The sequence below is a fragment of the Chamaea fasciata genome, unplaced genomic scaffold (assembly GCF_029207755.1).
Source record: "Chamaea fasciata isolate MVZ Bird 193981 ecotype frontalis unplaced genomic scaffold, bChaFas1.0.hap1 SCAF_5, whole genome shotgun sequence".
NCBI lineage: Eukaryota > Metazoa > Chordata > Aves > Passeriformes > Sylviidae > Chamaea > Chamaea fasciata.
The window spans coordinates 55,710,221-55,735,591 of NW_027094090.1; the positions used below are offsets into that span (position 1 = coordinate 55,710,221).

General features: G+C 41.3%; 1 protein-coding gene across 1 annotated transcript in view; it reads right to left on the reverse strand.

The window, feature by feature from the left end:
- TRIM24 (tripartite motif containing 24) overlaps nucleotides 1-15,018 on the reverse strand; it is a 58,529-nt gene extending 43,511 nt beyond the window's left edge. Inside the window, exon 1 of the mRNA XM_066183790.1 lies at nucleotides 14,582-15,018. Within this exon, the coding sequence (XP_066039887.1) occupies nucleotides 14,582-14,951 (370 nt within the window). The 5' untranslated portion in view covers nucleotides 14,952-15,018. The remainder of the gene's footprint in view (nucleotides 1-14,581) is intronic.
- Between the last annotated feature and the right edge of the window lie 10,353 nt (nucleotides 15,019-25,371).

The following is a 25,371-nucleotide window of genomic DNA, read 5'->3' on the forward strand; positions in this document are numbered from 1 at the left end:
TAGTTAGGTCATGAGTGGTTAAAGTAGATGTTTACACTTGGTCAGAGGAATTACACCTTAAAAACACCCACTTTTCAGTAACTACACTAATACTCTTATCCACTTCAATTGCAAAAATTCCTCCAATATTCTAAAACCAGTCTCTAAGAGAGGAGAATATCCTCCAAGTATACTGCAAGTTACAGGGATTGCACTTTTGCGTGCAGGTGGTCAGGCAATAAAAAGCCAGCTCACTTTCTATTCTTCTCTTACACGTGCCCAGTATGCCACAGCACCATTGTAAGGGCTCAAAAAGCAAGAAGCCCAGCTTTTTCCACTTCCCTCATAGCTTTAAGACTACCAAGCTGGAGCAATACATGCATTGTGAGATTCACACATGGCTATGCAGCCTGCAAGAGCCAGCATTAATTAAGAAGAAGTGTTATCATCTCCTCTGACATTGCATTAATATGAAGATTATTGAATGTAACTAATAAAACATATTCCTTCTGGGTTGAAGAGATGCACTAATTGATCAAATAAGAACAACAGGGATTTCTAACAGCTGCCCTACAGCTTTCAGAAAACAGCAGGTTACAGAGCCAGCAGTGATACTGCTTATGTTCCCATGGTGCATCTCCTTCTGTTGCTGTAATCTAAAGTAGGTAACTGAAGCATGAGCCAGAGCCTGTTGGCTGATGTGAATGAACATCCACATCCACTGAAGAAATCTGGTCTTCCTATGGTTTCCTCCATTTTCTCAGAACTAAAGAAGAACTCCTTCAGAGGCGCCTTCCCAGCACTCTTGGCACTAAGAATAAAGCTTAAGAAAATTCACCTTCTACCAAAACTGGTCTTCATAAGTGCCATTTACAAAACTTCTGTCCTTTAGACTCACTTAATCTCTCTCCACCTTCTTGCACCATATTGCCTCACAGGACTGATAATGAAGTTCTGGAAATACTACATTTGGCACCCAATACCAGCTTGGGAATGAACTAGGACTGTACTTCTGTTCCTTCTTTATTTTTAAGGAATAAACACAAGGGTTCCACCATGGCATTGTGGTTCCTTATCCACTTATCTGGCATAATGACAAATAAAAAGCAAAACCAGCCAGCCACAACTTCAGTAATTCTGGCAAAAGTTTTAAGCCAGACATCCTGCAGCTTACAACACCTACACTACAGTCTCAAAAACTTAGATCAGTCAAAAAGGCAGCCAAATAAACCATTTTAAATCTGACCTAATCGCCAATGGAACTGGGAGCAGGCAAAAAAAAAACCAAAACACCCACACAATACATACAATCAGATTGGAACACAATACAATAATACTGCTGCTAAATGGACTTTTAAAGGATGCAAGATTAGCATTTAGCTTCTTAAAGAATCCAGACTACATTCAGCTCTTGCACAAAGAGTGGAATGCAGCAAAGAGGACTGTCAGCTGAATCCATCTGGGATACCCATAAACAAAGTCATCTTCATTTCGCCAGAACAGCTTCTGGAATCATTATTTTGAAGAGAGATCTTTGGCCCTGTTGAGTGTCAATGGCTGAGATGATAACCTAGAAGACACATGAGCTACCACAAATCATGGCTTTGCTTCTAACTTGTACCTCATCCAGCTATAAGGCCATTTCTGAAAAGCAAAAGGCAAGAGTACTGTCTCCCTGCACAATCCATAAAGATGCACGCAATTTTACTGATGGTGCCAGTGCCAACAGTCTATTATCAAATACTTATTTACTGAGTGATAAAAGCAATACTTGCAAGTCATTCTTGTAATGGATGCACTGTATAAAATTCGTGTATTAAAATTGGATGTGGAAAATTATACACTGGAATTAAAAAACCTGGATTCTTGGAGACAGTCCGAGGGCGTCTCCAAGAATTCCAAATTCTTTTTTTAGCTTGGAGGTGCCACCACAACATTTGCAACATAACAGAAGAGATAACGTGAAAATGGCTCATTAATCACGGGCTGCCACATCTTCGCAGCCACTCAAGGATCTGATAATGATCTCGAGGGAAACTAGCAGATGATTTCATTCAAGTGCCCCAACAGAAGGTTCAGAGACTCTATTTTGGACTTTTCTTCAGGAAACCCTTTCAAAAGCATCCCTCGGAGCATGAAGGACATTTTGGCAGTTGTGCTATTTGCATGATGTCATGTTTTGGGCGAATTCGTGTTCTTTGCAGCAGTCGTGTTTTTTGCCTCAGGGCAGAAAAATGGTATAAAGCTCCTACCCTGAGATTCTGAATTCGTGGCCATACCTGAGAGCACCATTGTTGCTGCTGGGTGGTCCACCCAACATTCGATCGATGTTGTCCTGATTTATCGTGGCCGTTTCGAAATTGACTTTTGAAATTGCTAAATAAATCTTTGGATTTTGAATTGGCTCATGATCATTTATAGCATTCTTATGGTACATATAGGAGTTATGACAAACACAAGTTAAGGACTTTTTTCTTTCATTTTTTGTTTAAAATTCAATGCTAGATGTGGGAAGAGCACAGGTCCTCCCACATGTTCCATTCCAGAAACTTCCGAACACTCTTTCACAAGACTGGACTCTGCTATGAAGCAGAAAATAAACATTTTATTTAACAACTTGGAGTGCAATATTTGAAGAAAGAGCTGCTAGCATTTCCGAACACCCATTCAGATAAACTATCTGAATGCCACCTGTGTTTATCCAAGGAAAGAATTCTAGGTGTCTGTTTTGAGGGAATACTCAGGCAACATTTGACACATGAGCTCTGAAACCACATTTGAGTTCCTTGTATACAGAAGGGACTGAAGAAAAGTTTAGAACTTCTCCAAAGAGATAAAGTTCCTTTAACAGTTGATTAGCTAAACAATCTAAATACTCTTAAGTTCAGTGATTTCCAAGATATGCTAGCCAGCAGGTTATATCCTCACAGTCCCTTCTCCCTACTCAGGAAGATAAAACTGAACTATTGAAGGCCAAGTAGTCTGTAGTTAGTAAGCTCAACAAACAGTCCATAAGCTAAAACAAGTGAGAACAGTAGCTGCTAATGTGTGATGAAGGGCCCCCAAACAAAACAAAAGCAAGTAAGGAACGGAACCATTGAGTGCTGAAAACCAACTGCTTAAGCAAGAAAAGGTAGGAATCCATAAACACACAAAAAAAAGAGATAAATATAATCCAGACATATGATACCCCCCGGGTTTCAAAGTTCCCAGATATTTAACCACTTCTGAGGTCCTGCTATGGGACACTCACTACCCATCATTATACAGCTCTACAATCCTTCAACAAAGCCTGTCTGCTAAACAGATTGTCTTTATCTCAGTGCCCAACTGATGAGCCACCTGCTACTCTAATTTATCACTTTGGGGCTATGATACTGAAATCAGACAGGTAGAAACTATTCAACAAGTTTTGAGTATTAGAAGGCAGGTACTCTTTATTGCAGTGCACTGGTCACTTGGAGGATCCTTACTCTAATTAAGTGCCCTGAGTGTGGGGTAAGCAAGTTTTCATCATACACACCCATGACACATCCATTAGCTATCCCTCCTTACTCGATGTATACATATTACTTTATTTGACGTAGTCACACCCTTTATTGGGAGTCCTTACAGGGTTCTTTGAGGGTCTTTTTCAGTGGTCTTCAATGTCCAGTGTCCTTTTCAGATAGCTGTTCCTTGACCCCCACTTTTGAGTAAGCACAATATCACAGTTTTCTGTAACTTCTGCTTTGTCAGCCTTGCAAAGCTGAGCTGGCATCCTACTTGCCTTTTGCAGGACTTCTGTTTGCCTAAGCTACATCCTTTATCTATCTATTTCTCCAAGGCTGTGCTGTTCTGTTTTACTGTCCTCAGACTAAAATGGTGTTCTATTCTACTGTCAGCTGGGCAATGCTATGAATTCCAACTTTTACTCGAAAATGGTTGAAACCATAGTTACAAGTCAGCAAAGTTTTTCCAAAAGCAAAGAAGATTCAAAGCTGCTACTCCTTCTCCTTAAACCAGCTGGCAAGGAGGACAAGTAATTTATATTCCTACATTATTTCAGCAACTAGTTTACTCATTTTAAAGCAAAGTCCAGATTAGAAAAAATACGTGTTTCAATTCACACTTTTGCTGTTGCTGCAGCAGCTGTCTTGTTAGAGGGTAGAAATGAGCCAAGACACAGACTTCTTGTTTATCACAGCATGAAAAGGGTCCTGGTTTATTCCTCTTTACACCTCAGCCATCCTGACTCCCTGCATGTATTAGTTTGCAGACTCTGAATGCAGGCTTTTACCCAGTTAGACTGTGACTGCAGGTCCCAACAACAGGCTCTAAACTGCAGACCCTGACTGACCTCACAACAGTGATTCTCTATGCCCAGGATCCTTCTTCTTCATGATCCTCTCACTCCCTCTTCCTCAAGGTTCCTCCTCTTCCATGATTCTCCAGGATGATCCCCCACCAGCTAACCCACTCCCTTTTATCACTCTTCTCATTATTGGATAGCTGTGACTCATCGGGGACGAGGCTGTATTGAGTAATCAACACAGCTGCTACCTATCAGGGACAAGGTCACCTGTATTCCCTTCTCCTACAGCTGTTCAGGACAATTTTGCACAGTGCTTAGTTCTAGTAACAGACTAGTGCTGCTGGGCTCTTTCGTTGAGGCACTGCACCTTGCATTTAAAATTAGAACCTTGCTCCCACTTTAAAATGTCTCATTCTCCAGTCCCAGCAGTGCTGCAGCTCTCTCCCTCTTTCTTTCCACCTACTCATTCCCTGTGCAGCTGCCAGCATTCCCTCCCCTAAGAGCATCAGTGTTCTGGTAAGTACCCTGACATAGCAGACGCAGCAGCAGCTACCTAAAGCACAACATGAACTTGTGTGAGGGCTGGATTATGGCATTAGTTAAACAAACTTCACCGCACACATCCTTGACCAGGCTAAGACTCTAGAGCACATGCCTAGAAACAAATGAAGCCCATCAAGTAAGTTTTATTAAATGCTTTCCGACCTCATGTAGACATCCTAGAAAATACAGGGGGGGTTTCCAAGTCAACACGTATGTTAAAGTAGTCCTGTTTCTTTTTTTATGAGCTACAGTCCAGACAGATGTGTTAGCTCATTGGGAAAATTGTGCAGTCACTTTTCAAATTAGGCAATCATTTTAGTTCAAAGGGTATTTGCACTACAGTCTTGTTTTATTCAAATTGCACTATATTCACTTGAGGGACTACAGTTGAAAAGGAAACTCTCCATTTTAATAGTAAGTTGCCTGTGGCAACTTAGTTATTAATCAGAAGCAGAAATCTTTCTACATTCAGAAGGCAAATGGCTTAGTTCCCCTGTCCATGTACTCCCACTTACAGAGGATTCAGCACTAGAGCTGCAGATTTCTTTTTTGAAATGAGGATGTCTCCATGACCCAAATCTGCATTACAAACAAGGGCCCTCAAAACCCATGAGTACAGTTCAAAGAGCTGAGACTTGCTTACTTGTTATCCTTTTCCCATAGCCCACTGATAAACTTCAAAAATAACTAGAAACCTTGTTTAACATCAGTCCTCTATCATGTTAGTAATGTATGTAAGGTAATATGCAATTTTCTCCCACATAAAAGCTTCAAATAAGCATTTACTTGAATCACTGGAGAGACTGTATCAAGTAATTAGGGACATTCCTTGGCTAAACCTTCAGTTTCATAGCTGATTTTACAAGACTGTTTCCTGTTAAAAATAGTTTCATTTGCTTAGCTACTCCACACAACTGTTTCATGCTTTCTTTGATGGTAAATATTTATGGTTTTATCCATACTCTCTGGCCAGTAGGCAAAAAAGTAGATTATTTGGTCAGTTCAACTATGGCACTGACACCTTCAAAGCACATCTGAACTCCAAGTACATACTTGAAACATACACAACTCCATAAGTACCTAATTGCTGAGGTAAATTTTAAAAGCACCACTGGAATTTTTTCTATGAAAACATTTTTTCTGTGACCTTTAAATTTGCCAAAGAAAAAAGAATGCATCAGAATACTGTTACAGCACACAAAAGTTAGATATAAAATAGTAAGTCCAACAGAAGATTTTTATACTATTAACAGTTCAGTGGGATCATCTGCATTGGCCCACAACCCACACTTCAGGCCACATGCACCTGAAGAACCCTGCCTGACCAGTGTGTTATGGAGACCCTGTGGAACAGATAACCATCTTCAGCCCATGGAGAACCCTGTGCTGGGGCATGTGGATGCCTGAAGGAGGCTGTGACCCCATAGGAACCCTGTGCTGGAACAGGCTCCTGGCAGGACCTGTGGATCCGTGGAGAGAGGAAACTGGAGCAGGTTTCCTGGCAGGACTTGTGATCCCCTGGGGGACCCACACTGGAGCAGTCTGTTCCTGAAGGACTGCAGCCCACAGAAATGACCCATGCTGGAGCTGTGTGTGAACAACTGCAGTCTGTGGGAAGGACTCACATTTGCAAAGTTTGTGGAAAGCTGTCTCCCATCAGAGGGATCCCACAGTGGAGCTGCAGAAACATCATGTGCCAAACTGAACACAGCCCCCATTCCTATCTCCCTGAGCCACTGAGAAAGGAGAAGATAGTGAATCGGGCATAAAGTTAAGCCTGGGAATGAGAGAGGGGTGGGGGAAAGGTTTTTTTGAAGTTTGCTTTCACTTCTCATCATACTACTCAGATTATGATTGGTCATAGATTCACTAATTTCCCCAAACTGAGTCTGTTCTGCCCATGATGATAATTGCTGAGTGATTCCCCCATCCTTATCTTGACCCCCAAGCCTTTTGCTACATTTTCTCTCCCCTTTCCAGTTGTGAAAGGTAGTGACAGAGCAGCTTTGGTGGTCATCTGGCATCCAGCCAAGGTCAAACCACTGCACTACTGTATTAAAGTATTTCATTTTACTGCAAAAACCTTTTAAAAGTCTAAATTTCCAATTTCAGAAATAATGGTTTTTTTAATCTAGTCAGTTACTCATCCTGAAATACAGTCCTATTTAGAATTCACTTGAAGTTCCTTTTGGTTTTCCCCTGGCTTGTTTTTAGATTAGATACAACAGGCAAAATACCAGCTTTACAAGTTTACCATTACTGGGAAATTCCACTAAATAATATGGAAATTCCTCCTACAGCATCGTAGCAAACACACACAATACTGGCATAAAGATTTTCCTGTACAAAAGACAAGTTTCTTTAATAACACCACATTCAGAATCAGGAGTTTCAACAAAATTTCTTTCTCAAATTTAACAAATGGGTGAAGTTCAGAGAACATGGTCACTTTGTAGTACTCATGGAATTCAGCAGACCAAGCTAAAAGCCTGCTGCAAGTTCTTCGGGACTTTTTTTCCTAGGAATAAGCTAGCCCACAAAAACATTCTTCAACTTGCCTCCTCATGAACATATGCACCATTATTTTTCCTTGCTCTTCAGACATTTTCTTAAGAGATATCTCAATTATAAGCATTAAAACAACTCAATACACTTTCAATTAGACACCTGAGAATTTTTAATACAGTAGTATATATTTGCTTTCCTTATGATCCTTTCACCTTATATTTGCTGTCCTTATGATCTAGAATTCCTTTCTACTGCTGAAAGTACTAATTGCTTACCAGAGACACTATAAACTGAGTTTGTATTGAAACAGAGCTAGGTTGGCTTCTGAGGATAGAAGTCTTTGTCTGAAAAGAAGTTTCACACAATAATACAGCTATTTTGATAACTTGTACAGCCTAATTTTTCTAAGGCTTCCAACTGGAATGAACTTGGCAACTGCAGTTGTAACACTCATCTGATGCTCCTAATGCCTTCAGTTTTTCAATCTCCCACTTTCTACAGGTGAAAGAAGCAAGAACATGAATGCATCCAAGCTACCCTAGAAATACTGTTCTGCATACGTAAGACAATAAACATCTATTACATACTTATATTAATCATATCAGAGCAAGCACGATTCAAGCTAATTTCCACAACATGCAGCTGCTTGCCTTTAAGGCTGCATAGACATGCCTCCAGATTTCTATGGAATTCCTGGTAGAAGAGAAAGCAGTAACTTTTGGCAAATATATCCCTACTCCAAATTACACTTTTACAGTATGTCTTGGGTTTTGTAACCAAAAAAAGTTTATTCCATTCCATCTGTTGAACCCCAGTTGGGGAGATTTTCTTTATCTGCTGTAACTCCAGAAGGGAGGGGGTAACTGCCTTCTCTGATAACAAGCCAACTGTTAAAACCGGGTGGGGCACTGTTTCTAATCTCTGCTCAGTCTTCCACTGCCTCCCAAGTCAACTGTTAAAACCGGGTGGGGCATTGTTTCTTATCTCTGTGCACTGTTCCACTACTCCCATGGGGATATCTTCTGTTAATGGGCCATTAAAGCTCACCAATGACATGACACATCATGACATCAATGACATGATATAAATCATCCTATTGTGAGATGCTCTACCCAGGGAAGAGGAGCCAAACCATTTCCATCTAGATAAAAAGGAACCACAAGTGTCACCAGACAGCCAGTGTTCCCATGGGACTCCCAAAGGAAGATCAGATCCATCTCTGGACCCTTTTCTCCACAGCACCACCCCGGCTTACAACAGGACCACATCTGCCACTCCAGGAGGGCTTACTTTTGGACTGTTTCCAACACCCTGAGCAACAGGGTGTCAGGTTCTATTTCTGACTGTGAGGGTTTTCTAGGGTTTCTTGCTTGTTTGTTTGCTTATTCTTTTGTACTACAAAATTACTATTTTTTAAACATCTCTAGTAAAGAACTGCTATACCTATTCCCAAAATCGTTGCCTGGCAGCCTTTTAATTGCAAATTTATAATAATTTGGAAAGGGGGAGGGGGAGCTAACATTCCAAGGGAGACTCCAATCTTCCCTGGCAGATACCTGTCTACCTAAAGACATACAGTAAGTATCACATCCCATCATATGTATCTTGAGAGCATACTTTTCTCTAAAAGAAGGGTATTATAAGTAGAGAAATAAGAATTTGCTCTAGGTAGTTCATTCATTAATATTTTAAGCTTTTACTAGCTTTGTAACTTTTTAACCAAGAGATTTGTCCATTCCAGGCTATCAAAACAATAATATTGTACTTCACCTGAAATGCTAAATGCATTTCACATATGCAATCTCTGGGGTTCTGGGAATTTTCAACTCAAAGCGCAAATCCAAAACAGAATGAAAACTAGACATGTCTTTCCTATACATGTTCCTACAACACACACTATTTCCAAATATTAGCACTCCCAAATCTCCTTTATGTGGGAGGTTAAACAATTCACTTCTTGATGCACCACAGCAGAAACAAGATGCTCCTTGTGAAAAGGATGCATAGATGCAACCACATTTATGAAAGTGTGAGTATAGAGCCACACAAATAAAACATGGGCTCTTTGTAATGGCAAAGATGGAGAGAATTCACTTTAAGCAAGAGGCAGTACCAAGGATTAAATGGAAATAATAATTTGTAGCAGTAGATTTAGAACAAGAATCCTAAGTCTTCTTAGACTACCAAGATATGGATGAAAACTTGAACATCACCATAAGAAACATTAAAGGAAGCTATTATATCCTTCAAACTCACTAATAAGGTTCCCAATCATTATCCAACTAAAGGAAGTAAGAAAAAAGACAAGTAATAAAATTTAAGTTGATGTCAAAAGCTGTATTCTCAAGGTCAAATGAAGTAATGGCATCAGAAAGTCCAGATATAAAGATCAGGCAAGGATCTGAAAGAATTTTAAGTTATCTGTAAAAGGACTGACTGTGGGTCAGTAAAACTATGGGACAATAAAAAAGCAGATGCCATCCACATATGTGAGGGGAAGTCAAGGGTAAGGTCTTCATCCCATCATTAGGGAACTTTATACCACATTGCCGAGCAAGTGTTTCTGGGAAGCAATAACCTGAAATACTAACATCTCTGAATCCTTGTTTAGTGACTCTGAAGTATTTATTCCTTATTTATTCCTTACTTTGCATGTAGTGAACATACTTGAAATGTTAGTCCAGACACACCCCAAGAAGTTACACCATGGGATTATCCAAACATTATATGCTTCTAACAGCTTCATATAAATTTGTTTGCTAGCAGGTTTGCTACAGAGGAGTTTCAGAAAAAAATAAGTTTCTGCCTACTGTTTTGGCATTGACACTAGTAAGATTTCATGATGATACTGGTATGAAACTTTGCTATGCAGTTCCGTTCACAAGCATTTCCCTGCACCAGTTCCAAATCTATTTTGTGTACAGATTTATGATGAAGAACAAACAAAGCTACTTGCAACTTTAAAAGTTTTGAGAAGGAATAGAATTTCAATCTCTAACCTTGCAGCTTTCATATACCTATTTCACATTTGAAAAATCCAGGAGAGTACTATGAAGGTCTACACATTACAAACACTACCCTTTAAGTACAGGCTACCACTCACTCACTCACTGAAGTGCAGCCCAGGCAAAATCTGGGCAAATGGCAGACTTCTAATAACAGCCTTTTTTTGTGTATGCTCCAACTGTAACTCGCACAACCAGACAGTAAAGAATGGTCATTGGAGAAACAAAAAGAAAACCCACGTGAACTTTGCCAAATCATTCGTAGAGGTGGCTGCAGAGACTTGCTCACAAGCAAGTGTCACATTTACAGAGCTGCTCTTGCAGCACTCCCTGCAGTTCGTAAAGTTCTGTCTGACAACCCATTTTTGGCAATCCAACATTAAAATTATCACTTAGAGCAAATAAGCTACCACTGAACATTCAGAAAGCAGTGAACTGTCCAGTGCTAAAACCACTGGTGTCTGACACACTGATGATTCTTCAGCACCTCCAACTTCAGGAAGGGTAGAGAAATCAGAAACTCCAGGTTTTCTTTTCTACAGAAGTTATTCTACTCCAAACCTGAGTGCATGTAGCAGTACAGAATATATCCATGCTAACTGGCCTCTCCACCAGTTTGCCTTTGCAAGAGGAATACTAGTTAACATTTATCACATGAAACTCCTCTGCACATCTCGCCACTTGTCTGCTTTTATCCATGCTGAATCTTGTATTCAAGTGAGCAACTCCAGAATTCTTAATTCACTTTAAGCTTGAAGTCTTTTCTTTCACAGCTCCTTAATTAGTTGTTAGAATCTTCACAGAAAGAGAGCCAACAAATAACTTGTCAGTATGTTGGAAGTTGAAGGCACACTTTACTCTAGTAAAGAGAACAAATGTTTCTTCCTGGAAACAGTTTAACAAAGACAAAAAGTGTCTCCAGGTTATACTTGAAACTCAGTCTCTTCAGCTACCTGTTTCTCAGCTGATTTCAGTATTCATACAACACACATGGCTGGTTTGTTGAAGCAGTTTTCAGATCACATCCTCTCTTTTGTTCAAGACAGACTCCATTCTTCCAATCTTTCCTCAGGCTTCTTTCTGTGCAACTCAAGCGCTCAGCACAGGTGCAGAAGCAACCTGCCTGCTTATTTCTCAGGACATTTTCATAGTTTGCAATTCCATTGTGTTCTGTACCTGGGACATTCTTTCCAGCAAAACAGCTTCCTTGATGCTTATTTCTTCAGTTTAGTCACAATAATTCATATTTTACATCGTAAGAGTTATTTGTTATCCAGCTGTTTAAGACTATACTCTTCAGTTTATTTCTTCATGTCATTCCTCATAAGCATTTTGCACAACACACTACCAGAAGAGGTGACACTTTTGCATCACTTTGGTCCTTTCTACTATCTTGTGAGAAATTAAGAACTCCACCAGCTGTAATAAATTTTCTATATATAATCCATTTTGGACAGTAACCGGTGGGGTTTTTTTTCCCAATCCTAACTTCAAATTCACATATTTTTTGGTACCAGTTGGAAAACAGAAAGTAGACAATGCACTTCACCAAGTTAGGCCATAGCTAGCTAATATACAGGTCCTGTGTTTTTAACCAAGGCAAACACATCACAAGTAAAGATATAAAAAAATGCCTCAAGGTGAGTGTGAGTTTCTTCTTCCCACTGGACAATGAACTCTAGTATGGAAGCATGAAAGCACCTTGGGAGAAAAGTCAACAGGGTAAAAATAACTGTCACCAAAAACACAGTATCTCAGCGAATCTGTAGAATGAGGAGGAGTATGTGCTGTGAAAGTCATTCAAACAGAACCAACTCACAATCAACAGGAGGGAACAGAGCTAAAAGTTTACTGTTGCTGTGAGTCATTATCAAGCAGATGTTTGAACAGCACTAATCTTTTAATTTTTATGATGCATCTCATATCTCACTCAGCTACAGATCCTTATTCCTGCTATATTTGTACAGAACATCTGGGAATGGACCTGTGTTGTTCATGACCTCAAATCTCAGAAGACAATGATGATACTGTAACAGATGCAGTGTATAAATTCATGTTTTAAAATTGTACATAGTAAAATTATACATTGTATCTAAAACCTGGATTCTCAGTAGCAAACTGAGGGCGTCTCCAAAATTCCAAAGTCCATTGTCCAGCTGTGAAACCACAAAATTTGCAACAGAAACAGTGAAGCTAACATGGAGATGGCCCATTAATCAAGGGTGGAATGCACTTTCACAGCTACTCAAGAATCTGATACCAATTTTGGTGGAAGATCTAGGAGATGAGCTCAAGTGCCCCAAAAGAAGATGTGGGAGATCTTTTGGGACGTCTTTTCAATTTACTAGGAAATCCTTTCAAAATCTCACTCGGAGAGAAAAGAATACATGAATATTTGGACTTTTCAATGGACATTACCTCCGGGCAGAAAAACTGTATAAGACTGTATAACAGGGCAGAAAAACTGCACTGAGACCCAGAATTCGTGGGCAAGATTGGAAGGCCCCCTTGCTGCCATCCCACTGCCAACATTCGATCGATGTTGTCCTGATTTATCGTGGCATTTCAAAATTGATTTCTGAAATTGCTAAATAAATCTTTGAATTTTGGATTGGCTCTTGATCATTTATAACAATATTGTCTCTTACGCCACCTTGCAAACTCCCGAGCTTGTATCTATTCCCTCTTTCCTATTTCCAAGTATCTCTTCTAGAAATATCTCATCATACTCCAGAGTCTGTGTTTTTCTGTTCCTCCCATGCAGAATTTCCCATAGACATTTAAGCAATAACATCTCCTGAATTAATCAAGCTTAAGTATATAGGCTTAGGGTCTCACAGATTTTCCCATTCTGTTACTTTTGATTAGGCAGTCTGTGACATACTTTACATGCTAAAATTAAAGACTGAATGACTATACTAACACAGACATTCACACAGATGAAGAGGCTCAGCAGATACTGTTTAAATACTTGATAGTTTCTCAGATATTCTGAAGCAAATCTCTAACTGTTCCAAATATTTCTTTCTCTGAAGAGGGTGTTTCCTTTACGAATTGCTGCAAACACTTTACATATTCAAGTGGTAATTTTTGGTCAGAATTCTGGCAGGATGGTGAAGTTTTCCTAAGCCCACTTAAAGGACTTAAGAATAGTAGCACCAGGTTGACCACTTTTCACTTAAGCCCCCACCACCACACACTCCAACAAGCATAACCTCCACTAATACCTATGGGTTAGCTCAATTTCCATCACACTTCCTCTTTCCTATACAAGTTTTTTCAAGACCTTGACCAGCTTCCACGACAGGATGCTTGGTTGCACTTTTTTCTAAGACGAAATTGCCTTTAACAAAACTAAGTGATCCATTAGACCTAGCCTAAGAGGGCAAAGGGAAAAAAAAAAAAAAACCAACTAGGAAAATCGTTTCAAATTGGAGTTTACTCCACATCTTCTACAACGATAAGTACTTTCCAAACACATTGACACAGGCTACTGTGTCAGTACACGAGCTTAACAAAACTTCCTCGCGGCATTCTCCCTTCGGCACGGTAATTAGCAAGTAAGTGGTGCATGAATGCATTAGCAGAGCCATCCAGGCTGCTCATCGCGCGGACAAGTCTCATTATCGCTCGGCCGCCCCGGTCCCCGCCCAGGCGCGGGGTCGCTCCCGGCCGAACGACGGCTGAAACCTACAGGACGCCCCTCCGGCCGCGCTCCGCACTCCGAACATCACTCAAAAAAAAAAAAAAAAAAAAAAAAAAAAAAAAAAAAAAAAAAAAAAAAAATCTGTTCTCTCGCCACGTTTTTGTGCCTTGGTATCAACCCGTCTTCAGGTTGTCCGCCGGCCAGGGGCCAAAGCCTCCCGGCACCGCCGAGAAGGGCTGCCTGCCCCCGCACCCACGGCCCGGAGCGGCAGGCCGGCTCTCACCGCCCCTCTCCATCCACACAGAGAGGTCCTGGGAAAGCACAACAGTTCTGCCTTCCCTCCGAGGTGGGAAATTCAAAAAATAACGATTTAAAAAAACGAAGTCAAAGCACAACCCCGCCGCCAGCCTTGGCGCTGGCGAGCAGCGAGCAGCTCCCGTCCCGACAGCTCCGTGCCCCGGCAGCTCCGCGGCCGGGCACCCGCACCCGCCCACGGCACCTGGTCCCGACAGCTCCCGTCCCCCAAACGCGACCCGCAGGCCCCGGGGCTGCGGGGGCAGCACCCCCCGGCAGGGGCAAGGAGGGTACGGCAGAAGGGACACTTACTGGGCGTGCAGTGCAGCGGTGAGGCTTGCGAGGAGACAGGCGAGGAGGGAGGCGCCGCCGCCGGCGGTTCCTTGAGGGCGGCGGCGGCCGCGGGGGTCAGCACAGGGGGCAGCATGAGGTACCGGTCGGGCTGCGGCAGGCAGCGCTGGCACACCGAGTGCAGGCACGGCAGCAGCTTGGGCCGCCGGCTCTGGATGGGCTGCCCGCACACGCCGCAAGTGTCCAACAGGTTGAGCGGGGCCGCGTCCCCGCCGCGCTCCGCCGGGCCCTGACGGCTCTCGGCCTCGTTCTCCCCGCTCAGCGCCGCCGCCGCTGCCCCCGGTCGGTCCGCCGGGCACGGCCCCCCCGCCGCCGCTGCCGCCTCTTCCATTGTCCTGCGCCGGCCGCCGCCGGAGAGCCGAAGAGAGGCGGAGCGGCCCCGCCGCTTCCCGCCCGCGCCGCCGCGCCTCCCGACCCCCGCCCCGCGGGTGTTTGCGCGCCCGCCCCGCCAGCGGCTGCCCCGCCGCCCGCCAACGGCCGCCCCGCCCCGCCCCGCGCCCCGCCCCGCCCGCGCCGCGCCCCCGCCCCCGCCCCCGCTACGTGCGGCGAGCGCTGCCCCGCCCGCCCCGCGGGAACCGGCCCGGCCGCCGCCGAGCCCCGCCCCGCCCCGCCAGCCCCGCCCTCTCCCGGTGCGGGTGGCACGTCTCTGTCGCCTGGGTGGTTACCTGGCTCTGACCGGGTGAGAGGAAGGACGGGAGGTTCCTCTTGGATATGAGGAAAAACTTCTTTACCGTGTGCATGACCATGCTCTGGAACAGGTTGCCCAGAGAGGGTGTGGAATCTCCCTCACGGGGGATGCTCAAGAACCATCTGGACACAGTCCTGTCCCGTGTGCTCTAGAATGACCGTGCTTGAGAAGGGAGGTTGGGCCAGATGACCCATTGTGGTCCCTTCCAGCCTGACCCATTTTGTGATTCTGTGAGAGGTCTTTGTCCCTTGGACAGGGCATTAAAAGAGGTCACCCTTCTCCTGCCCCCTGTGTGGGTGAGTCTGTAAGTTTTGGCTTGTGCTTGGCTTGGCAGATCACAGCAATACCATCATCACATGCAGCCTGACTGAAGCTAATTGGTGATTGGTATGATTAAGAAGATACAACAGAAAAGTACAATTCTTACTTGGACACAACATTTTATTGAATCAAAGACCTTAAGTATTGTGCTGGTGAGACGCTGGACAGGCTGCCCAGACAATTGTGGATGCCCCAACTCTGGAAGTGTTCATGGCAATGTTGGACTGATACTGAAATCAGATAGACAACAAACTTTCTAACAAAATTTTGAGTATCAGACAGCAGGCATTCTTTACTATAGTGCTGGACACATCAGAAGGATAGCTCTGTTAATCTGATGTGTGTCCAGAAGGTACAACAAGGTATTTATTCCATCATGATCGTGCATATTGATTACAGTGTACTTCTGGCTGAATACAGAAACATCACTTTTCAGAGAACTAATTTGCATGCAACTGCCTCCTACTGGAAGTCCTTTAATGTTCCTGGACTGTTGTCTGAAGGGGTCTTTGGTGGTTGTCCTCACCAAGTGCCCCCTATGCTACAGATGACCTTTCCTCTTAGAATATGCCCTGTTGCTTCTTTTTACATAACTTTACCCAGAAAGCCACTATATTCCTCATTATCTGTTTATCTACTGGTTCCAGCTACATTTATCATCCTGTGTGCACACTTTTACATTATTTTATCTTTTTTTCTGCAGTTGGTCTTTAAACTCTATCCAGCAGCTTCAGGGGAACTGAAAATTTCTACTCTCTGCGTTATCTATCAGGACAGGACTTTGAGCAACCTGGTGAAGTGGCAAGTGACCTGCCCATGGTAGGGTGGGGGTGGAAGCAAATAATAGTTAAGGTCTCTTCCAACCCAAACTGTTACATGATCCTGTGAGGTTCCATGAAGTATGCATGCAGACACAACGCATTGCTTACACGTCAGTTGCTGATTAACCATAAACTGATCCAAGCTCCTCAGAATACTCCAGATGTCTGTGCTTTAATTCCCAGAGCAGCTAGTAAACTTCCCACTTCCTAGCAATTTCATCAAGACCCTAACATCGGTTCCATAATAAATAGGACCATAAAAAAGCTGTACAGGACAAAAAACAAATTTCTTCAGCACAAGGAACAACTGTGTACAGGAGCACTGTCATGATTCAGCATGTCTCACATGCATAATTTATCATAGTAACAGGAGAACAATACTACAGGTTGTTTTGGCGTGGAGGAACGGATTTGGTTTTACAATGAGGAATTGTTAAAAGGAAAATGTCATTCTCTGGTTATCAATGGAGGGGACAAGCCATACATTCTCAACCCTTGACCTGCCAAAACATAAGGAAAAAATGCCTCCAGAAGCAGTCTCCTGAAGTACATCTTCTGCCTCCCAGTCCAGCTGCCTCTGTCTCTTTACTAGGAGTCGCCAAATGGTAGGAGAGAGTCCTGTAGTCCGTCTTCCCCCCTCCCCGGTTTGGCTATCCAACGCCCTATGATGATGTGCTAACAATCCGTCGTGACAGGAGCTAGCAAGCTGAGAGCATGCCAAGTGTGAATGATGAAATGGGCTCTGGAATTAAAGTTAAGGAGGATGGTACAGGTTCTGCAAGGTGAAAATTACCAAAAGCGCCATTAGAAAGGGTCTGTTGAGAAACAGGCAATAACTGAAGAATGGTTGATTAGTATTGAGAGCAAACATGATCAGAAACTCAGTAAATAATACATATTTGAGGAATAATACCAAGTCATAAGATCATCAAACCAGGTAGTTTCTGTAACTGGTATGAACTATTTCTCTAACAGATGTCAACACAGGAAAATAGTAATACTGTGTAATTGTACAAAGATCACCCTGTGAAGGAACTGAGTATAGGTTTTGTTTCAAATGATGATCCCCATGAGGCAGTGTCCCAAAGCTTAGTAAAATAATAGGATTATGTTTCCTGCAAAGTTTGTTTGCTTGGGATGTTTGCAAAGCTCGCTCAAATTGTGCTGTAAAATCTGTAGTTGCATGGCATCTGAACAGCATCTGATTTAAAATGAAAGTTTGAACTTGCATAATTTGAACTTGAATGTAGAGCCTTCCTGTTAGTGGCAGCATCATTTTAGGAGTACTTGGGACTGGAACAAAAAGGGCATGGAGGAACAGAAAAAACACACTGAGATAACCAACCATTCAGTGTGTGAAGACAAGGAAGTGAGGGAAAAAGCTTTTAAATGTAACCACACTGTTTAGACAAAATGTGACAACCATCAGTGAAAGAAGTTCATCCCGGTATACTGCCCTGGGTGCACAGCTTTTGGCCACAGCTGCACCACACCTGGCCATCAGGGAACACAGGCAGAGCTGGCTTGGGGCTGTTGGGAAAGACAAGGCCACCACAGGGCAATATCTGCTGTACTTGCTTCTGTCTGCAAACAGCTGACGGTTTTGTCTAGTTTCTGATGAAAGACAACTTGTTGGGCTCTCCAGTGTTTCACTGGAATGAGTCAAACCAATGAAGAAAGAATAACAATGGTGACAAGCTGATAGCTGGAAATAAAGATTAATAGCTACGGGAAACATCCAGAAACTGAGGCTGCTTCTCTCTTTCCTTGCTATGCTGCTCATTACTTCTGTTCACTACTTGTTTTACTACCTCCCCTGCTTCTTCTAGGCATCCCATTTAAAGGAAATTCCAGAAGCGTTTTGTCTTCTCTTCAGATATACACTTTGTGGCTGCAATCTAGATATTTGCAATTTGTAATCTACACTCCTGTGATATACTCCACAAAAAGGTATCACTCAGAAACTTCAGCTGCAGAAAGAAATGGCTGCCAGCTGCACTGAAGAAATTAATGGAGATCTCATAACTAGAAGTTCCTTGCACTTAGAATTTACTTGCTGGCTCTAATTTCCTCCTTTTGTCCCTGGTTCAGTTTGTCTCTTTCCTGTATTTCTAGACTTTCTAGAAGTCACTTGGCTTTGCAAATGCAGCAGATGCAAATCTTCCCAGATTACCAATAAACACCAGTATGTGCATTTCCTCCTCCTAAAACAGCCATGTGACACCAAACAGTCTCTTTCCAAAGTTTTTTTTACAGACCAGAATAAAGCCATGGGGCTTTGCAGTTTGCCAGCCCAGTTTAACCTTTATGTGGCAACAGTGAAGGAAGTGGAGAGGAGACTCAGCACTCCACCTGTGTCATTAAAAAATGCTTTCGACACAGTAGTCATCCAAGACGTAGATCTGGCAGCTTTTCGGCCAGATTTTGTTACAGCAACACAAATCAGTCACTGGGAGGATGTGTTGCAGAATATACAGCCTTTAGTGGTCTGTGTTCTTTTGAGAAATGCACATCTTAATCTATGGTTGGTTTTTGAAACCTGTAAAATATAAAATATGTTCACTGAAAGCAAGATGAAAGCATTAGGAATTCATGGTTAGGGAAATGTAATATATTAACCTTTCCAGCAACAGTGAAGTAGAACTTTACATACTAAAACATCTGGAATAACAATGAATGAGCATAGTGCCTCCCAAGCTCTGAAGGCTGAATTAGGAATTGATCTAGAATATAGCTTAGATATGTAGGCCACTTTTTGGAACTCCACAATCAAGAATCCATCAAGCTATAGTAAACTACTTATTTGTCCTTTCAGTAAGGAGAGAGTGAGAAAAACTTGGTTCAGATAATTTTCTTTGGATTTTCAACTTTCTGTTTTCTATACTTCACTCACCTAACATACACAGACACACACATAAAACTTTTCTTCTAGATTGGAGGATGGTTTCTTGGAAACCTTTTTCGTGTCCTATTGTATATGCTCTTTACCCAAGTTAAATATTTGTCCAGCACCTGGCAAATAACAACTGACACTTTCACAATTGAGAAGAGATTCGCTTGACCAGTTTCAGCTGGAAGGTCACCACAGGTAAGGCTGGGTTCAGTACTCTGGAGTGGGCCAGCTGCCATGTAATGTTTCCAGTTCTCCACACAACATGCCTCCACTGTAAACTATGGAATAATATCACCTCTGCACTGTTTGCTATTGGTTTCATGGTTGGAGAAGACAATCTGCTTTTGTAAATTAACCCTGGCTTCATCCTGTTAGATTCCCTTTCAGGGAAAAGGAGCTTGCCTAAGGTGAGAGGCAACATGCCAGTTCTGAACACCCAGTATTAGTTCAAAACTGATGGAAATGATTGTGGTATTCACAACCCCTTTCTCTAACAAAGGCATTTTTTAGGGTTCACTTTTATCAATTCCACAAACACATGGAAATAGCTTAGATATACAGGAACATATCCCAGTTAATGTCTCCTAACCGTGCTCTATCCACTTGTTTTATCAGACACTTAGAGGTTCCATCTCTAATTCCCAATGGACCTTTGGACCCCTGTGTCTCTCCTAGGGATGTGTAGGATGCTAGGCTTGCCCGTGTAGAGATGCTGTGGTTCAAAACTTAATGTCTTCCCCTTCCAAATCCCTGTGCTCCCTGGCAGTGCAGCATCAATGGAAGTGGGGCATCCCAGGGTAATGAGTACAGATCAGCCCTGATAATTTAAGAATGCAACTGCGAGCTAATCTCTGATGAGTTAAACCCAGATATTCAACGAAATAATCAGGCCAACAGACCATATTCCTAAATTATCACAGGCCAGCTCCAAATCTGTCACATCCAGTTTCTTTTCTGACACGTAAAAGGTCAGAAATATCTTTCTGCAGCAGCACAAGTAACCTCACTGGGTATTAGACTCATTTCAAGGAACTTGGGAATTGCCCAGTGAGGGCCACAGCTTGTGTTGATGAATCTCAGTAATTATAAAGCAGGGGGTATAGTTGTATCGCCTGTGGGTTTGAAATTCAGTAATAATTGATTGCTTAGCTCCCTACCTGCCTAAGTTCTTCATGGGTCCCTCCCAACTCAGCATATTCTGTGATTCTTTATCTCATGAGGGTTTCCTACACAGGTTCTTGTTAGCATTGTTGCTAGAACAAGATGAAGCACTGCCAACTCCTGGCAATATTTGAAAAAAACAGCGTTTCCTCAAGTCACCTGGCTATACTGGGGGACTGTACTCTACCAGGATGAGATTCTGCCCTGACTTCATTCCTGAAATGAGACTTCCTAGTCTTCTTTTTGAGGGAGAGTGGAGGGGGGAAATGTCACTTTAACAGTCAGGTTTTAGGTGAGTGTACATGGAAAAGAAGCCCTGCATATCTTTTCACTTCCCTAGCGTGAGTCTTCAGCTGCAAGGAGAATCAAAGATTCACTTAACAAAAAGGATCCCAGGTTTCAAAATGTGCTTCCATTCAGATTGGGAAAGAGTCTTCCCAAACTGAAAGTACTTTTTAAAGAAAAGTGTTGCAACATGGTCTGGCTGTGATTAAAAACTATGCTTTCAATACATATATTTTATTTGGATTTTGATATTTCATTTATTATTATGTTATATAAATTAAATACTGCCACATGAAGCATTTGGAACTTTTTTCCTCCAAAACAGCTGAAAGACACTTAGAAAATTACTAAAACTTTTATTTCAAATTCACAGTTGCCTGAAGCATTTTTATTAACCAAAAAAAAAAAAAAAAAGAAAAAAAAAAAAGAAAGAAAGAAAAAAAAAAAGAAAAAAAAATATCCCTAAACCTCTTCAGTCTGCAAAGGAAGATGGTCATTACCTCATTACTGGTATTCCTACTGTCACCTCCCTTGCTGACCCCACTTGTTTTTCAATAACGCCTTCACAGACTGTGCCATTTTTTGCCCACAGAACTTTAACTGAATACCCACAGTAAGGTACATTTTGTTCTCTTAGTCTTATTGAGCATCAGAGGTTTGTTTTGCCTCTTGTTGACAGCAGATCACATTAAATTACTAAAACCAGCCCAGGACCAAAACCATATTAATTTTCACTTCTGTTCTGAAAATTAACCATATAATGGAGTTATGCAATCACATATTTCTTTTCCTGGTGATTTTAAGGACAAATATCCTCGGTTTAAAGGTAAACGGTATTTTTTAAAGTAGTATTCTATCTGTTAAGCTACTGCAACTTGCAATTTAAAGGTCATAATATTCCTTCCCGATCAACAGTGCTCCCAATGAACCCTTATTTTTGACCAGAAAGTCCCTTTCTTTTAGCTTAGGGTTTCAGGGGCATCTATATGAATCACATTAAGGAATCAGTTGGAAGGAATAGGATCTCTCTCTTTCACTTCATTTTAAATATTGTGTACATTCAGAAATGCCCTACTTTGCACACAGGCATTACATCTGTGTGAGGGATTTGCATCAGTGTGACTAAATTGATTTTGCTGCATCATTGCACATTTGCCTAATGTCAACAAGGCCTTTACTGTTGGCTATGCTGAACTAACAAGAATAGAAAAGTAGCATCGAAAACTTTCTTTAAGGTTGTTTGGAGATAGGATTCTGACTATACCTACAGGGAAAATAAGAAGGGTTGGTTTGCTTTCACATGTTGCTGTTTTTAGACAGCTGGTTTTCAAAGAAGCAAACCTTATTAGAAAATTCAGTCTATCAATTTAAGTCAAAGGAACATGCTACAAATTTCCTAGCAGAAAGATAAAACTAATCTTATCTTGGGCACTAAAATTTTTATTTGCAGTGGTAACTAGCTAGTAAATAAAATGTTCAGCTCTTCAAAAGCCTCTGAGTATTTTGAGTTTCTCTCTCATTGTGTCCCAAGTGTTGTCCCCACAACTAAACCAAACCCACGTTGGACAACAAGCACCAGGACCAGCTGAAGTCAAACCAACTTATCTGTTTCATTACGCAACTTCTCTGAACAGCCCTGAATAGAGGATGGGACAACAAAATAGAGGATAAACAAATCACAATCCTAGTTAAAGACACAGTGGATAGACTTGGGTCCGTGTTACTTGGAATGACTGAACCCTTCAACCATCTGTGTCTGGACTGGCCTCAAGACTGCCACACAGAAATTTCAAGGCTCTTGCCTCCCCTCTCAGCTATGAAAGTCTTCTTTGCCACAGGAGAAATGGCAATATGACTCATTTCAGCCCCAAGACATAAGGGATGAGATATCCCAAGCTTCTCTCCAATTTTTTAATTCTGCCATCACTATTTTTGGTATTAATTCTTAGGAGATTACATGATGATGGAACTATTTATGGTATTAATTCTTAGGGTATTATAATGAAATTAAAGGGCGTAGATTATATATATATATATATATAGGAACTTTGGATACATAATATCTAAATCCCACACATTTTGCTCTCAGTTACCTCAAGACATTTATGGATCTAGGCAAATGCTGAATATCTAAGAGCACTTCCATTTTAAAAATCTTTTTGTTTAGTTAATATCTGGGGGAGATAGGCAAGGTTCACTTTGCCTTTACACTGTGCCGGGGTGAAGTGGTGCCACTTCAGCTGCTCTAATGTTCAGTCATGCCCTGAACACAGCACTGTTACATGTTCCAGTTTTTTGGTGGGGGAAAGGGTTTATCATACTTAGGTTGGCTGCAGAAAAAAAAATCTTCCACGGTCAATGACTACGCCAGTGGCAGCTCTACTGTGTCCCATCACACGAGAGTTATAGAGCATTGATGATGCCATGATGCCCACTTTTCAGCTTCTCAGACATGCTCTCTTCTGGATTTAATATAAAGGGGTGATTCTCAATTGCATTTATGATCAGAAATCGAAGGCGTTAAGACTGATAACAGCTTTTATATCTGTTGACTCATTTTATTTAAAATTTCTAGTATTAATAGAGGAGTCAGAATGAGGCTTCAGCTGTGAGCTGTCAGAAGTTCTGGTTAGGAGAGATAAATAGCCATAAATCAGGCATATTTTAGTCAGATTTCCTATGAAATCATGAACATGCTGATAGACCCCTTAGTAATATTTTTACCAAACATTGTCATATTGTCATATTCTGCCCCTCTTAGATTACAACCTTAGTACTTTTTTTGCTTATGTTTGCAGCAGTCAGCGCTGTGTAGCCGTGCAATACTCTGACAAAACCTGTTTCTTCACTCGTGTATTTCCATCCTAAATCAAATGTGAGAAAAGCAAGCAGAGCTTGACCCTAAATTGGAGAGCTTTGCCCAAAGAAGATATGTATTACAGTCACAGGAACCTGACCTCCAGATCTGTGGAGCTGCATATTTATGATTTTCCAGTGCTTGAATAGATTTTAAAATAAGCCAGTCTGTAAATACAAGGGAAAATGTAACTGCAGTGTTATGAAGTTGTGCAATGCAGCACTCCAGTTTTGTTTTCTTCATAAATCTATAAAACTGTGGGCAATATATAAGTAAATAACTACCTAATTTATTTCTTGTACTTCTATTCAAACAAGTCATACCCCAAAGGAATATTTTAGCAATATGTCTAGAGGATAATGAATTTTAATTTTTAATATATTTTTTGAGGGTATCATTTGACATTTCAGGATATAGGATCAAGGATTATGGTTCATGCATCAGAGACATATTCTGGACTTAAACACAACTGGATTGAGTTATAGATATGCACACACATATATACAACATACATATCTATATTTTATATGTATACACATGTATCAATCACATACTTTCCTGGGGAAAACTGTCTATAACTCTGTTTGCATTTACACAGAAATTGCATTTTCCTGTCCCTTGGGCATGTTGTGAGGGACCTCAAATACTGGGATATTTCCCATATTGTTGTAATTGGAAATCATATTAAAGGTGCAGCAGGCAGATATCCTAAATGTTAAAATGAAGTTAGAACTCAGAAGTAATTTCTAATTTGCCATTATCATCATCTAGTCAAAGACTAAATTAAGGAGAATATTTCAATTTTTTTCCTGGTGTCAAATAAGGACTGGGTGTATTTTTGCCCTGGGAGACAGCTCACAGCCAATGACATAACTTTCATTTCAGATATTGACCAAAGCAAAATTTTCCCAGGTTATTACTCCTACAGAGATTATACTGTATTATGAAGAACATAGCAAGGATACTTAAAATTCAGATTCTCAGAAAATATGGTTCAGCATAACTCCACCAAAGTAGGTAGAACTAAACCAAGTTGCAATTCCCGAGAGTCTGTCACAGTGTTCCTACCCACAGTTTCAGAGTTACTGAAACCTTAATTCACCTTTACAAAATACATAATTTTATTTCTTATTTTCTGCTTGATTAATCACAGATGAGTGACAAATGGAGAAGAATTAATCTAAAACCAGATCTGAATAGCAGCAGTATCAGACAATGAACATGACAACTCTTTTTCCCTAGAAAAAATTGAACAACCAAAATAGGAGTGGTCAAAGAAACGTACATTAGCTTTAAAACCCCCACCATTTTCTGATAAAAGGAGGTAGCTATGATGAAACTACATAACAGCCTAATCAGTTGTCCACTGATTTGTAAAAGATAAGATAGAAGTTGCTTTAAATTATTAATAGTTATCCAATAGACCAGGTCATAATTTTTTCTATTCTGTAGTTTTCTTCAGTTTTGCATACGAATGCTAAATAGCTCAAGTTAATGATTCCCACTCTTGTCACTGGAATGATGCCAGTCCAATACCTTTCACAGTTTCAGGTGCATTTATTAATCTGTTCCTTTCATTTTCCTACCTCGTTTTTCTTATGTACATTCTTCTGTATAACAAATGAAAAAAATTATTATCTATTATCATTGTCAGTATCAATTTCCAGTGTCTGCAGAGAGTAGGAACCTTCACCCTCTGATATTTTTTCCCTGAGTGCGTTTACT